Below are 14,035 nucleotides of genomic sequence, written 5' to 3'. Positions count from 1 at the left end.
AAGACATGTGGTCCTCTGCCTCCCCAGCACTTTTGGATACTTTAGTATTGTCAACATTCTGTGGCCAAGAGTGCCCCCTTGTGGTCAGAACCAGAACCATGCAGACAGAGGGATACTACACGTTTAAAGACTAAGTGCATTTATATATTTGTAAATGCTGCTGCTGAGTATACCCCCTTTTGACTTCTTATCGTGACCTCACGTTTTAGAGTATTTTTTTCAGCTGAAAAAGATATGCTTCATTTCCCCCTTTTCCCCCCCAACTTTTTGAGGTATTTGAATGTCGTTTGTGTCACTCTTGCCACTCCTCTCTAAGAAATATGTATTAGGTTCTTGAGTCTCATCTTACAGGATTAAGTAGGTAGATGTGTAATTGTGAAGAGGTGACGGTGACTTTTTGTCCCACATACAGCTAGAACTGCAGCTATCTTGGCTTCTAATTTCATAAAGTGTGTGTCACGTTTCCATGAAGAAATATTATTCTGTAAATGTCTGATGGACACAAATATAGCAAAAATTTGCTTAGGTTTTGATTCATACTGTTTGCTCGCAATTATTGGTGCTAGTTTTTGTGGCTGGATCTTTGCATACCAGACACTGACATTTTGGTACCTGGTCTCTCCATCTAATGTTAACATCCATCTCTTAAGGTTCAGCTAAACTCCAAATACCTAAATCGAAAATCTGAAGGTAACCACCTCTGGTGCTCTGTTACTATGCATTGTCCTCTCCATTTCCTTTATGGTTTCCACCATGCCTGTGAGCAAGGCCTCTTTTTTTTTTTTTTTAATCCTTTGTTTCCTATAGATTCTATCTTAAATCTGTATGCCACAGATAAAGCATCCAGTGACTCCTAGCTCACAATTTTCATGTGCCCTTGATGCCTTGATAATTAAATTCCCCCTTTTGTTCTCTATAGGTGACATGCCAGTTCATTTCTATTAAAAAAAAAAACATTGGGACGGTTGGAGCACATCGTGATGTCATTAGTCAGTCTTGAAGCTGCCTTGCTATTGGTTACTGTCTCTGTTTAAATTTATTTTTCTTGATGCATCTATCAAAAAACAAGAAAACAGTGTCCAAACAAAGGCTGTGTGTTGTTCTTGCTTGGCTTCTTATAGAGAGAAAGATCTCCTAATATTTAATTATGCATTTATTACACTTATTCACATTAGCAAACACTATAACTGTACAGTTCCTCCTCATCAGTCCAGTCCAGATGTGAGGGTTTACATTCTCCTTCCAGCAGACAGATTGAGAACCACTGGTTTGATATCACCCTCTGTACGGTCTTATGCAGTCCATAGCCAGTATTTCTCAGTCTCTAGCAGATTGTAGAATGCATTTACCTGTGTAGCCTGTGGCTAACCTAGATTTTTTTTTCCAAATTTTGAGCTTCCCAGGGTTCATGCTCTTAGGATAAGCCAGAACGTTTAGATAAGCTGGTTCTGTTCAGGGGTGTAGAATGCGGTGGTGGTGTTTAAAGGAGGAGGTTAGCTTAGGAGTACCTAGTGTAGTCCTCCTGGTAAGCATTCTGAGAAGGGGCTACATCAATTAAGATGAGGTTCTTGGAATTTGGGATTCCTTAGATCCATTGGAGAGTCTGTTCAGTGACGTAGCAGAGTTCATGGAAAACCCTCTGGAAGAAGGGTAGATTCCGGTGTGACAAGATCAACTATGTTGTGAATTTTTGGAAGGGATGAGTAGGTGTCTTAACTTGCAGGACCCACGCTGTTTTGAAGATTTCTGAGGACTGTTCATCTGAGGCTGCAGAAGATTCATTATTAGAAGGGATCTGGGAGTTGGCTAAAGCCTTTCCTGATCATAGAGCAGTTGAGGATATGATTGTGGTGGAATATGGTGGAATTGGATACACTAGATGCTAGCCTAACTGGGCAGATCTATGGATAGACTGTACAATTCCTGTGTTTGGAGGAGGAGAGGCTATCCGTATCTTTATTAAAAAGCTTGATATACTGCTTGCCTTTGCAAATCAGAGCGGTTTACATAACTAATAATAAAATCAGTAAAAAAAACAAGAAAGGAACTCCTTTGGTGAAAGGAGAGACCTAACCCACACTCAGCAGAAAGCCGTTCAAAAATACCTACAAAGATCTGCTAGATGTTAGCATAAAATCAATATATACAAAAAACAGGTTAAACAGACAAGATTTCCCACACTCCGGGCTATAGACCAAAAGCTATCATTTCCCATGGTAGACACTCTGGTGTTGGCTGTGATTAAGAAGACACAATGGAAGGGAGAGGAGCTCTTAAGGATCTACAGGATCAATGGATGAAGACATTGTTGAAACAGTAATTTGAAGTGTCTGCTTTGGCCCTGCAGGCAACTATATATAGAGGTTATGTGGCAAAGGCATTTCTGTGGTGGACTTATCTTGAGGGTCCCCAGCTGATGCCTTGGAGAATATTTTGGAAGTGGCACATTTAAAGGTAGCCATCTGCTTTTACAGCAGATGTATGACTTCATAAGAGCTTGGCTGTGGTGTTGACAATATGCTGCCTACTGTGGTTTAAAAGTTGGTTGGCAGGTGTGGCATCTGACGCAGTTCAGTAAGCTTCCCTTTAAGAATAAGCTGTTGTAGGGTGAGCATGTAGAGAAGTTGGTAAAGGTCTTGGCTGAGTTTAAGATGCAGAGTTCACCAAGGATAAGATGTTTCTTCAGCTAGGGGGCATTTTCATGAATTCTTGAAGTATCCTCAGTGCTTCAGCAAAGCAGGTTCCTGTCTAGTGGCCAATCTTTGTGGAGTCTGATGCAGAGAAAGAGGCTCCTTGGGGCCCAAGCTGTGCAACAAGGATTTGGGAGCTTATGGTCCTGGTCTTGCCAGTAGGCAGGCACTTAGGGCTGTGGATTTGGAGTCAGAAGCAATTTTGGGAGGAGTCAGAGTTGGTAACATGTACTGATTCTGACTCCAGCTTCAAAATACAAACTTAATAATATATGAGGTGTATATATATCTATATATATAGATAGATAGATAGATACTCCTGGATTTAGACTACTGGTAAATAGTTACCAGTACTTTATATTCAAACCAAAAAAAAAAAAATGAAGGCCTGATATCAGTAGGAGTTGGAGTCAGTCAGGTAGTAGAAAAATAGAGGAATCTGAGTTGAAGGTTTGGTGTACCAACTCCACAACCCTGATGGGCCCACTTCACCTCAAAACAGTGGGTGCTCAAGGGTGTCTGCCAGGGATACGTTCTGAAGCTGGCTCTCTTCCATTCTGATGCTTTTTTAAAAGCCTCCATGCCAGTCCCCTCAAGAGTGGGTCAGTCAGGGGCACTCTGAAGAAGTTGTTGATTATAGAAGCCATCATTACAGTTCCCCAGAGGACTGGGGGCTTGGGAGGTGGTACTTTTATTTAGTGGTGCCAAAGAATGAAGGCACATCCAGTTTTGGACTTGAAACAAGTTATCAAAGTGTTGAGTTCCAAGGTTCCAGATGGAAATTCTGTGGGTCCTGATAATGGCAGTTCAACAGGGAGAGTTTTGACCTTCTTAGATCTCACAGAGGCTTATTTTCACATCCCTAATAGACTAGACTACCAGAGATACCTTTCCTTTGCAATCCTGAGGAAACATTTTCATTTCCAGGCCCCTTCTGTTTGGGTTAGCCACAGCCCCAAGGTCTTTCTCCAAAGTGATGATGGGTAGTAGTGGCCATAGTCCAGAAGGAAGGAATATTGGTTCATCCATATTTCAACAGCTGGTTGATAGGTGAAGTCTTACAGGGAGAGTGAAGCAGCAACAGCTCAGGTGATTTGGTTCTTGCAGGAGTTCAGCTGAGTCGTGAACAGTGTCAAGAGCAATCTGGAGTACTTGGGGGCTCCCTTTGATACATGGAGAGGCAAGATATTCTTAACAAGGGAAAAATTCTTCAGGTAGGATGCAGATTCAAGCCTTGCTGCAGGTGGGCCAGCCTGGGATTTGGAATTATTTCCAGGTTCTGATGTCTATGACAACGGCCTTGGACTTGGTGCTATCAGCCAGAGTACACATGAGCCCATTACAGAGGTTTCTTCTCTCCTGATGGTCATCCCAGTTGCAGGACCTACAAGTGAGGCATCCCTTTCGAGAGGTAGCAAGGTCCAGTCTCTCTTAGTTGCTGAAGGAGAATTTGGTAAAACCTATGGACTTGGAGACTCTGGACAGGGTTGTGGTCATGGCAGTTGCCAGCTTTAAGTGGCTGGGAAGCGCATTACCAAATAGAGGTACTTCTGGGTTAATGAACAAGGCAAAATGGCCCATTAACCATTTAGAGATGAGGGCAATTTATCTGGCTCTGTGTGCCTTTCTTCCACTGCTGTGGAACAAGGCAGTTTGTCATACATCATTACCGCAGTGGCTTATATTCAACCACCAGGGCAGCACAAGAAGCCAGCATATAGTAGTGGATTGGCTTCTACATTGTGTGAAACAGTACCTTGCAGTGTTGTCGGTGGCCCATGTAGCCAGTGTAGAGAATTTTCAGGTGGATTTCCTGAACAGAAATTGGATCCTGGAGAGTTGTGGCTAGTGGACTCTTTTCCTGATCACATTGTCTAGAAATTGGACCCCCCCCCCCCCCCCCCCCCCCGCACACAATCATGGATTTGATGGCAACAACAGAGAATGTCATAATGCTAATGTTTTTCAGCCACAGGAAGGATTGTCAGTCAAAGGGTGTAGACACTTGTTCAGCAGTGGCCTTCGGAGGGCATGCTTTGTTTCCTCCATGGCCACTGGTAGGCAGAGTAATTTCAAGAGTGGAGGGTCTCTTGGGCCTGATGGTTATGATGGCCTGAGACTGGTTAAGGAAGCCATAATATGTAAACCTTGTGAAAGTGGGAGATGATTTTTTTACAACAGCCTTGGGGGTCTCTTGTTTCAGGGTTCAGTCCAATAACCAGATATCTCAATTCTGTCTTGTGGCCTGACTTTTGAGAGGGCAAATTCACGGAGAAGAGACTATTCCAAGTAGGTGATTGCAACTTTGTTACAGTTGGAGATGTTCACGCCTCAAGTGTATATCAGAATATGGTGACTATTTAAGGCATGGTGTCAGGATTTTGGGGCCTTTGTCCCTTTGCAGTGTCTCTCCTGGGACATACCAGCCTTTATGCTGGGAGGTCTTCTTAAAGGACTAGCTCTAGCTCTGACTTCTTTAAGAGTTCAAGTGATAGACCTTGGTGACATATTCAGGGCCATCCTTTTCGCCTCTCCGAATGTTGATCAGTGTTTGAGGGGTAAGAAGCATTTGTAGCCAATAGTGTCACCTTAGGATCTAAATCTGGTTCTTTCTGTGTTGGTGAGGTCACCTTTGAACCGATCAGGGAGGCTTTCCTTAAAGATGTCATGTTGAGAACAGTGTTCTGGTAGCAATAGATTCGGCCAGAATAATCTTAACTTTGCAAGCCCTTTCTTGTCGAGGGCCTTTTCTTGTGTTTCCATGGTGGTACTTTTTCATGTTGGTCTCGCTGCTGGTGTTTAGGGAAGCAAAAGATATGGTTCCCAGAAGTTCAGCATTTGTTAGACATGCATAGGATGTTGCAGAGATACTTGTAAGTAATTGAGGGATCCAGCTGTTTGGTGATCCCAGAAAGGGAGAGGCTGCTTTGAAGGCAACAATTGACAGGTGGATTAAAAAGGCAATTGCGTTGGCATACATTGTTGAAGGTCTGAGCCCATTGTTCCTCCACAAGAGGTTTGTAAGATAGCCACTTTGGTCATATCTTCATGCCTTGGTAAAGTATTATAGATTGGATGTCCAAGCCAGAGAAGATATGATCTTTGCTTTGATAGTTTCCATATGTCTAGGCTGGAGTGATGATGAGGAAGGAGAAATTCGGACTTAGCTGCTAATTTTCTTTACTTGAATCTCTCCAGTCCAGAACCCAGCCCTATTTTCTATGTGTTGGCAATGAAAAATGAGAAAGATTGGGCTTTTTTTTTTTTTTTTTACAATGTTCACTATTGAATTAGTTTTTACTCTGGTAGTCAGCTTCTGACCTGGTTAAGGGTTATTCCAAGGCCGCCTTGCTTTTTTTTTTTAAGGGGGTTGCAAGTTTGGTTTGCTTTGTTAGAGAAATACTGGTTGATTGTGGACTGCACAGGACCCTGTACAGTATGATGTCTTCAAACCACTGGGTCCATCTGCTGGTAGGAAAGTGTGGACTCGGATGGGACTCAAGGAAAGAAAATTAGCAGGTAAGTCCTAATTTTACCATGTCCTTCCCACAGAAGGAAACCAGGCATCATAAAATGTTCACACCTTGTGCCTTGTTTTCCAGTCATGGCAGTGTCTCATTTTCATACAGCAGTCTCATTTTCTTCAGCTCAAATCAGTCAAGGAAAGGTCACTACTGGCAAGCCCACATTGGTCAGGACAACTTTTTAAAATGTAATAAAAAATCAGTACAAGAAAATTAATGTATTGGTGTCCAACAGGCATGATCACAACATCAGTCACAAGGTCTGTCAACATTTTCCAGTAATTTTTAAAATATGTGTTTTTGTGTATAACATCCCAAAACTCTACAACTACTACTAGCAAACCACTGTTCAACACACAACTTGAACTTAATTTATAGGACTTGAAATATGTTGATTTGTGGCACAATATCACAGTGTTACCTTACCGAAAATAGGAAAGGTTGGAGATCCAGTTAGTGGCATGTAATGAAGCCTTCTGCATACCAACACAAAGTTAATTAGAACTAGTGAAAACGCAGCCAAAGCTGAAAAGCTTACAGAGGGAGGGAATCTGTAGTCTGCTGTAATACGTAGACATGCTTCATTAGACTCATTCCATGATTGAACCTAGCATATATATCTAAAACACATTGGCAGAGAACTATTCCTCATTTGTTTAGCATTGAGATTGAAAAACAATTATCAAAAATAACTCTTGTTCTCAAATATTTATTTTGTACAGTCACAAGAGACTAGAGAAATCCTGCACTTTCACTATACCACGTGGCCTGATTTTGGAGTCCCAGAGTCACCTGCATCATTCCTCAATTTCCTGTTTAAAGTGCGGGAATCTGGCTCGCTCAACATAGAACATGGACCTATTGTGGTGCACTGCAGTGCAGGGATTGGCCGATCGGGGACCTTTTGTTTGGTTGATACTTGTCTTTTGCTGGTAAGAGTCAGTTTGCATATAGTGATGTGGCTTTTCCTTGTGTGTGCGAGTGTTAAAAACAAATTTTCACAGGGGAGAACAGTTAACACATTACTCCTTTCACTAATAGCCTGCATCATTTATCAGGTAGGCAGTCTGAATTTTAGCCCAGGAGCTAGAACTCTTCTACTTTCATTTGCAGCTGATCAGGTGCAGAAAACATATTTCAACTTAAGAAATATGTTATAAGGAAGTAAATATTTATCCAGTAAAAAGGTATCACTTAACAATCCATTTCTTGACTAGTTTTAGGAAACTGACACTCGACAGATCTGGACATCATTATTAGCCTTTCTTCTGTTTTGACATGATGTAGGGAGTATTAGCTCTCATAAGCTAGTCAAAATATCAGTAACTTCTATTGCTTTACTTCTGTGCATACTTGTACTTAACAGTAACTATGCAAATATTTGATTATGAGCTTTAAATGTTGTGTTTGAATGCTTATTTCTATTTAGATGGATAAGAGAAAAGATCCCTCTTCAGTGGACATCAAACAGGTTTTGCTGGAAATGAGGAAGTACAGAATGGGCCTAATCCAGACATCAGATCAGCTTCGTTTCTCTTACTTGGCTGTTATAGAGGGAGCAAAATTCATTATGGGTGACTCTTCAGTGCAGGTATGTGTTTTTTGTTTATTAACTAGAAGTAAATGTATAATTGAATCAATGTAATCTCTAACAACCTTTAAATGTAAGCCACATTGAACTAAAACTCGTTTTTGGATAATTGTGGGATACAAGCACAAATAAAATAAATAAGGGGAGGTGTTTGCTTTTAGTTTTTGTGATGAAGGATATTGGGGGAAATATACTGGAACCACCCTTCATGAATCATGACTCAGAGGAACTAAAGTAAATCGGTGTGAATGTGGAAGGAGTGCTAGAGCACATTTTTAAACTAAATAGTAGCAAATCACTCAGACCTGATAGTATTCACTCCAGAATTCTAAAAGAACATGCACAAGATTGCAGACCTCCTTCAGGCAGTAAATCACTAAAACTGCCGCTGTAGCTGAGAAGATAACTAATATAACAATTTTCAGAAAGGGCAACAAATTTGATTCATGTTGCTGGATTTTGGCTATTTTTTTAAGCTCTGAAGTAATAGAGCAAAAAGAAAAGTAATACATAAATACGTTTTCTCTTTGAAGGAACAATGGAAAGAACTTTCCAATGAGGACTTAGACCCACCTCCAGAACATACACCGCCACCACCAAGACCACCAAAGCGTACCTCAGAAATACACAATGGGAGAATGCCTGAACAGTCTGAGTTCTTCCCTAAACACGAGATAGAAGAGAGAGTAAAGTGTGTCATTCATGCTGTGGAAGAGACTGTACCTGATGGGAGAGCTTCCTTAACTTCACAGCCCAACATAAACAGGTAATTGCATTGCATCTATGGACTGTGTGGTTTTTACACCGACACATTAATAAATGCCTGTAGATTTAGGAGTGTGATTCCATATCCTTGGTCTATGTGAAACAAAAAATGCACTCCAAGCTGGCCCACAAATGCAGCTTATCAATTAATTTTCTGTGTTCCCACTTTGAGATGGGTTGGGACAGGGCATAGCTTGATGGTATCGGAAAAGTAAAGGATCCACCCTGAATTACTTTTTAACGCTTCTAATAGTTCCTAGTCTCCTTTAGACATACATGTACATGAATGCCTGACAATTTCTAAATCAAAGGCACACTGACCTCATTAATATACAGGCACAGACGGGGCAGTTTTTGAAAAGGCACCAAGCCAGTTTTAGATTAATTTTCAACCACAGCTTAGCCACTTAGTTTAATTCAAGTTTGTGGTTTTATGAGAATGTACCCCATAGCTCAGTCATGAAAGTAAATACTGTAGCTGCCTTCTCCACCATCAGTCAAACTACCCAATCTTTCACCCCAAGGCCTCCACTGACAAGCATTCTATATCCTCGGTATTCAACATCCTACATTGATCTAGTACTGCCTAGAGTTGAAGAAAAGTTTGAAGCACATTTTTTTTGCACACCAAGTTAAGTTAATTAAAGCTTAGTAGTAGCAAAGCATCAAAGGGGTCTTGGTGAACAGTAGTGTACTGCATGGCTTAAATTCAGCTATATACAGTTAATATTTTCAAGCAGTTCTGGCACCCAGACAAGAATCTGTATTCTTTGTGCCAGCTGTGCTGGAAAATCAACACAACTGGCCTGTGAGATTTGAAAATGGGCAGGAGGATTGGCAGGCAACAACAGGATTGTGTCAGCAGCTTTAAGAAGCCCGTTGCCCTCTTGCCCCCAGAGGTATGATTTCATCAGGTTGAGGGTGGAACTTCTTGAAATAATTTAGAATTTGTTTTGGTATACAGTCTGTATTTTCTGTAGTTGACTCCTGTAATAAGAAACTTTGTATTTTCTTATGCTTTGTAAAAAGTTCTTAGTTTTATTAATTGGAAAGTACTTTTCTTATTTGTGTCGGCCTCAGTGTCTGTTTATATCCGCCATTTCACACCAGCAGACCATGTCACAACTGGAGAGTTAATTTCGCCATCTGATGCAGTAGACGTTTGAGAATATAGCATCTGGTTGAGTTGTTATGCCACTTGGCTTCATCTTAACGTATTAAAGCTTACAGCATCCCAACTTTGCTGAGTTTGAAAAATGCTCCTGTACAGCATATGGCACTGGAAGCACAGTATACCTACTAAAGTAGGAAACCTGTTTTAATTTTGTGTAACTTCACATTATTGCAAATCATTAAAGACATAATCCTATAGCCCACATCTTTTCTCTTGAAAAGTAGTGAAAGGTTAGAGGACGTTCTGGAAACAGGGTATGTGTAGAGTGATAAGCTCCCTGACATAGCTTTTCCACTATTCAGCATTGTCTAGAGATTTATTGCACACGTTTAATAGCCTTTGGGTAATTTAAATTTGTAAGACTAAAAGCATTAATAACGTTCTATTGATGAAAGAATGAAGGACTATCTACATGCTAGCAAAATTAAGTGCTCTTTAAATAAGTTTGTGGTGCATTATCTGTACATATTTGCCAGAGGCTGAGGGATGGGGAAGAGAGAATGTGTGCTGTTTCTGGCTGGTGTTAAATTGACATACCTATACATCCCAACACTGTCTTGTTGACCAGTCAGCATGAGCAGTCATCTGGTGCTCATGCTGCTTAACCTACAAGACTTTGATATCACAAACTCTTTAAGCAAGAAGACAGGCAAATGCATGTGCCATTTTGTAGTGAAGTTACTCACCTGTAGTAGGTGTTTTCCGAGGACAGCAGGACAAGCATTCTCACATGTGGGTGACATCCCCTGACGGAACCCTGGTGCAGATGCTGCCCAGTGTTCTACATCTTCTAGAAGCCTTTGGTAGGCCCACACCGCACATGCACAAGCTCCTTCTCACCTAGTTGAGTTGCATGGAACCCACATTTAGATTAAAAAAAACCATAAAGAATACAACTCCTAGGGGAGATGGGAGAGTATCTGAGAATACTTGTCCTGCTGTCCTCGGAGAACCCCTGCTATAGGTGAGTAACATCATTTTCTCCAAGGACAAGCAGGAGAGAGTTTCTCACATGTGGGAACCTCTAGCTACCAGTCTCACCGAAAACAACAAAGTACAGGCAATAGCGACTTGAAACCAGAACCATTAATACTAGGAACAAAAAACTAGGGGTGCATTTCAAATTCTTTATCATGCAGGAAATAGCCAGCTGTCCATTTGTGGGGGGGAGGCACACATTTCCTTTCTCTCTTCCCCCCCCCATTAGATATTATACCTTTGCCCAACATGAGCAAATAGAAGGCAGATCAATGTCTTTACGTTCTTTTACTCACTAGATCCATGTACAACCTTATAAGCACAACACCACTTGTCCAGGACCAAACTCCACCATAGGATCTCAATATCATTCTGTTCCTATTTCTCATCTGCCCCTTTGAACATTAGTAGGATCTAGTCCAAAGTTCTGTCTTGGAAAATGATCTTTCTTGTCATCACTTGACATGCTCTTGACCTGCCCATACCCCCCCCCCCCTCCCCCCAACGCCTCCTTGGAGTTGTGCATTCTGTCGTTTGAGCACAAAACGTAGAATACCAACCAAGAGCAGTTACATGCATGTTTGCCTATTAGTGCACATTAACACCAAGTGCAACTTATAAGGTTAGTGAGCTTTTTGGCCCTAGTAGCTTACCCACCTTACACTAAGTTTCACAACAATATAGTAGTTCTCCACATGCACCCTAAGTTCCTTCTTAAGGTAGTATCGGAGTTCCTTCTTAATCAGTCAATCATTCTGCCATCATTTTTCCCCAAACCACATGCCCATCCTGGTGAGTGTACTGCATACTTTGGATTGCAAGCGAGCCTTAGCCTTCTATCTGGAGTGGACCAAAACCCATAGACAGTCCACCCAGCTTTTTGTTTCTTTGACTGAAACAAGATGGGGGTAGCCATCGGCAAACGTACAATTTCCAATTGGCTAGCAGATTGTATTTCCTTTACTTATGCCCAGGCTGGGCTGACTAGAGGGTCATGTCAAGGTTCATAATGTCAGAGCCATGGTCATCATCTGTCCACACATTCACATCTCATTACTGCCTTGAACAGGATACCCGACTGACAGCTAGTTTGGGCAAGCAGTCCTGTGTCTAGAATCCAACTCCACCACCACCCCCAGGCGCCATTTTGTTCTGTTCCAGGTTGCACCTTCACCACTAGAATGTATTTAGTTTTCAGATTGATGGACTTCAGGGCCTCAGAGTTATCCTAGCATTGTTTTCGTTGAGCCTGGTAGCTAGGGATTTCCAGCTGTGCGAATATAAAGGCTTGTCCTCGGAGAAAGCAAAGTTATTCACTTGTAGCAGGTGTTCTCCAAGGACAGCAGGCCAGATAATCTCACATACCCTCCCACTTCCCCTTGGAGTTGTATTCTTTAGCTTTTTGAAATGACTGAGGGACCTGCCCTCATGCATTGGGTAGCTGCATGCGCCGTGGCATGCTGCTAGAAAGTTCTGTGATAATATCGTCAGCATCTGCACCAAGCTCCATCAGATGATGTGACCCAGCTGTGAGAATACTTGGCCTGCTGTCCTCAGAGAACACATGCTACAGAAGAGTAAGTTTGCTTTTTCCATGAACAGCAAAGGAATGCAGCCATATTTTCCCACTCACTGTTTTTTTATATTGGCACAAACCATAGAATAGGTTGACATTGACGAAGAGAGGAGCGAGATTGAATATGAGAGTCCCTGTGCACATCTAGGAATGCCTTCAGGTTTTGCCTGAGCTAAGAAAGCATTGCTCTGAACTGGGAGCTTCAGAGTGACATCGCCTGTAAATGTGGCTGCCTTCTCCAACTGTCCATAGAGAAACCCCCATTATAGTTAAGCAATCAACTTCACATTTTAGGTTTATTGATCATGAGTGAATGGGGTTTCCATCTATCTACCATTGTACTGTATGGGCAGAGCAATTTTTAAATCCATTTACCTGTGTTTAAAAGGTAATTTGAAAATTGCCTGCCCTTCACAAACTAAGGGCCCTGTTTACTACCGTGCGTTAAAAAGGCTAACGCATCTACAATCAGAGCGAGCGCTAACCGTGTAGGCGCCTGTAGGGATATTGTAGGCACGTAAATATGGATTACATGATTAACATGCGTTAAAAATGTTAACGCGCCTATAACACGGCTTAGTAAACAGGGCCCTGAAAGTACAAAAATTGCTCTACAATAAGCACACTTTAACCTGAGTTAGGGGGGCAGTATTAAGTCAAGTAAGGAAACACTCATAGGTTTACATTTTCAAAGTATACACTTAACATGGAAAAGGTATCTGCAGAAAAAAAGTGCAAATTGGTGTACTTTTTCCTGGGACAGTTTTCAAATGAAATTAGCCGTGTAACTATGCAAGCATTTATGAAAATGATCCAATGTATTCTTTTTAAGCAGTTAGAAGCATGGATGCAATGATCTTATTTCAGACTTTCTACTGTGCAGTGTATATTTTTTCTGCCTTCTTCCAGTGAAGAAGCCTGTTCTGAACTCTAAATTGTTCGTTTTTTTTGTTTGTTTGTTTCCTGTATCCAGCATGTGTCAAGACACTGAAATCAGAAGAAGAACTGTTGATCAAAATCGACTGACTTCACCTCACAAAGATGAGCATGCGAAAACAGAAAATGCAGAAGGTGACGAGGAGAATCTATGGTCAAATTGGAAGCCATTTGTAGTAAATGTCTGTATGTTAACTTTCCTTACAGCTGGAGCTTACCTCTTCTACAGGGTTTGTTTTCATTAATGGACATGGGTACAGTGAGTCCCACATTTTGACAGATTGGTAATTCAGTTCATTCAAAACCGAGAAAAGTAATTGAAGAATCTGTGCTTCAACTCGGAGAAAACAGATCGCTAAGATAAAGCTGGAACTTTGATAGGATTTTAAAAAAATATATATATTTGCTGCACTAGGGTTAAGTAGCCCTGTGGTCCCAAGAAGATGATGATCTAATCTCAGGGCCTTAAAATATTCAGGAGTAAGCAGAGAAAATGCCAAATACATCCTTCTTTTTTTTTTTTCTTTTTTTAATAAAAATAACAATTACAATACATTGTTTGTTTTAACATTTTCTTAAGTCCGTTCTCTTATTTGTGGTGACACATTTCAGGAAAATACAACTAGGCACAAAGGTGAAATCTGCTTGTATTCTCTAAGTGTTGTAACCAAATATAATTAATGATATTGGTCTTCCCCCCCCCCCCCCCTCTCCCTGTGCTCTTCAAAAGAAACATTAGAAAAAAAACGTATCAAAAGAATGTACTTTGAAGGGGAGGAAGGGGAAAAAGGGGCTGTATTT

General features: G+C 41.2%; 1 protein-coding gene across 1 annotated transcript in view; it reads left to right on the top strand.

The window, feature by feature from the left end:
- The window catches only part of PTPN1 (protein tyrosine phosphatase non-receptor type 1), a 118,455-nt gene extending 104,668 nt beyond the window's left edge, over nucleotides 1–13,787 (top strand). The window contains exons 6-9 of the mRNA XM_030213587.1: nucleotides 6,937–7,146; nucleotides 7,644–7,805; nucleotides 8,339–8,571; nucleotides 13,272–13,787. Of these exons, the coding sequence (XP_030069447.1) occupies nucleotides 6,937–7,146; nucleotides 7,644–7,805; nucleotides 8,339–8,571; nucleotides 13,272–13,479 (813 nt within the window). The 3' untranslated portion in view covers nucleotides 13,480–13,787. The remainder of the gene's footprint in view (nucleotides 1–6,936; nucleotides 7,147–7,643; nucleotides 7,806–8,338; nucleotides 8,572–13,271) is intronic.
- The last annotated feature ends 248 nt before the right edge of the window (nucleotides 13,788–14,035 follow it).

The sequence above is a fragment of the Microcaecilia unicolor genome, chromosome 8 (assembly GCF_901765095.1).
Source record: "Microcaecilia unicolor chromosome 8, aMicUni1.1, whole genome shotgun sequence".
NCBI classification, from domain to species: domain Eukaryota; kingdom Metazoa; phylum Chordata; class Amphibia; order Gymnophiona; family Siphonopidae; genus Microcaecilia; species Microcaecilia unicolor.
Note: the sequence above shows the minus strand (reverse complement) of the source record. Positions and strands in the feature narration are given on the sequence as shown.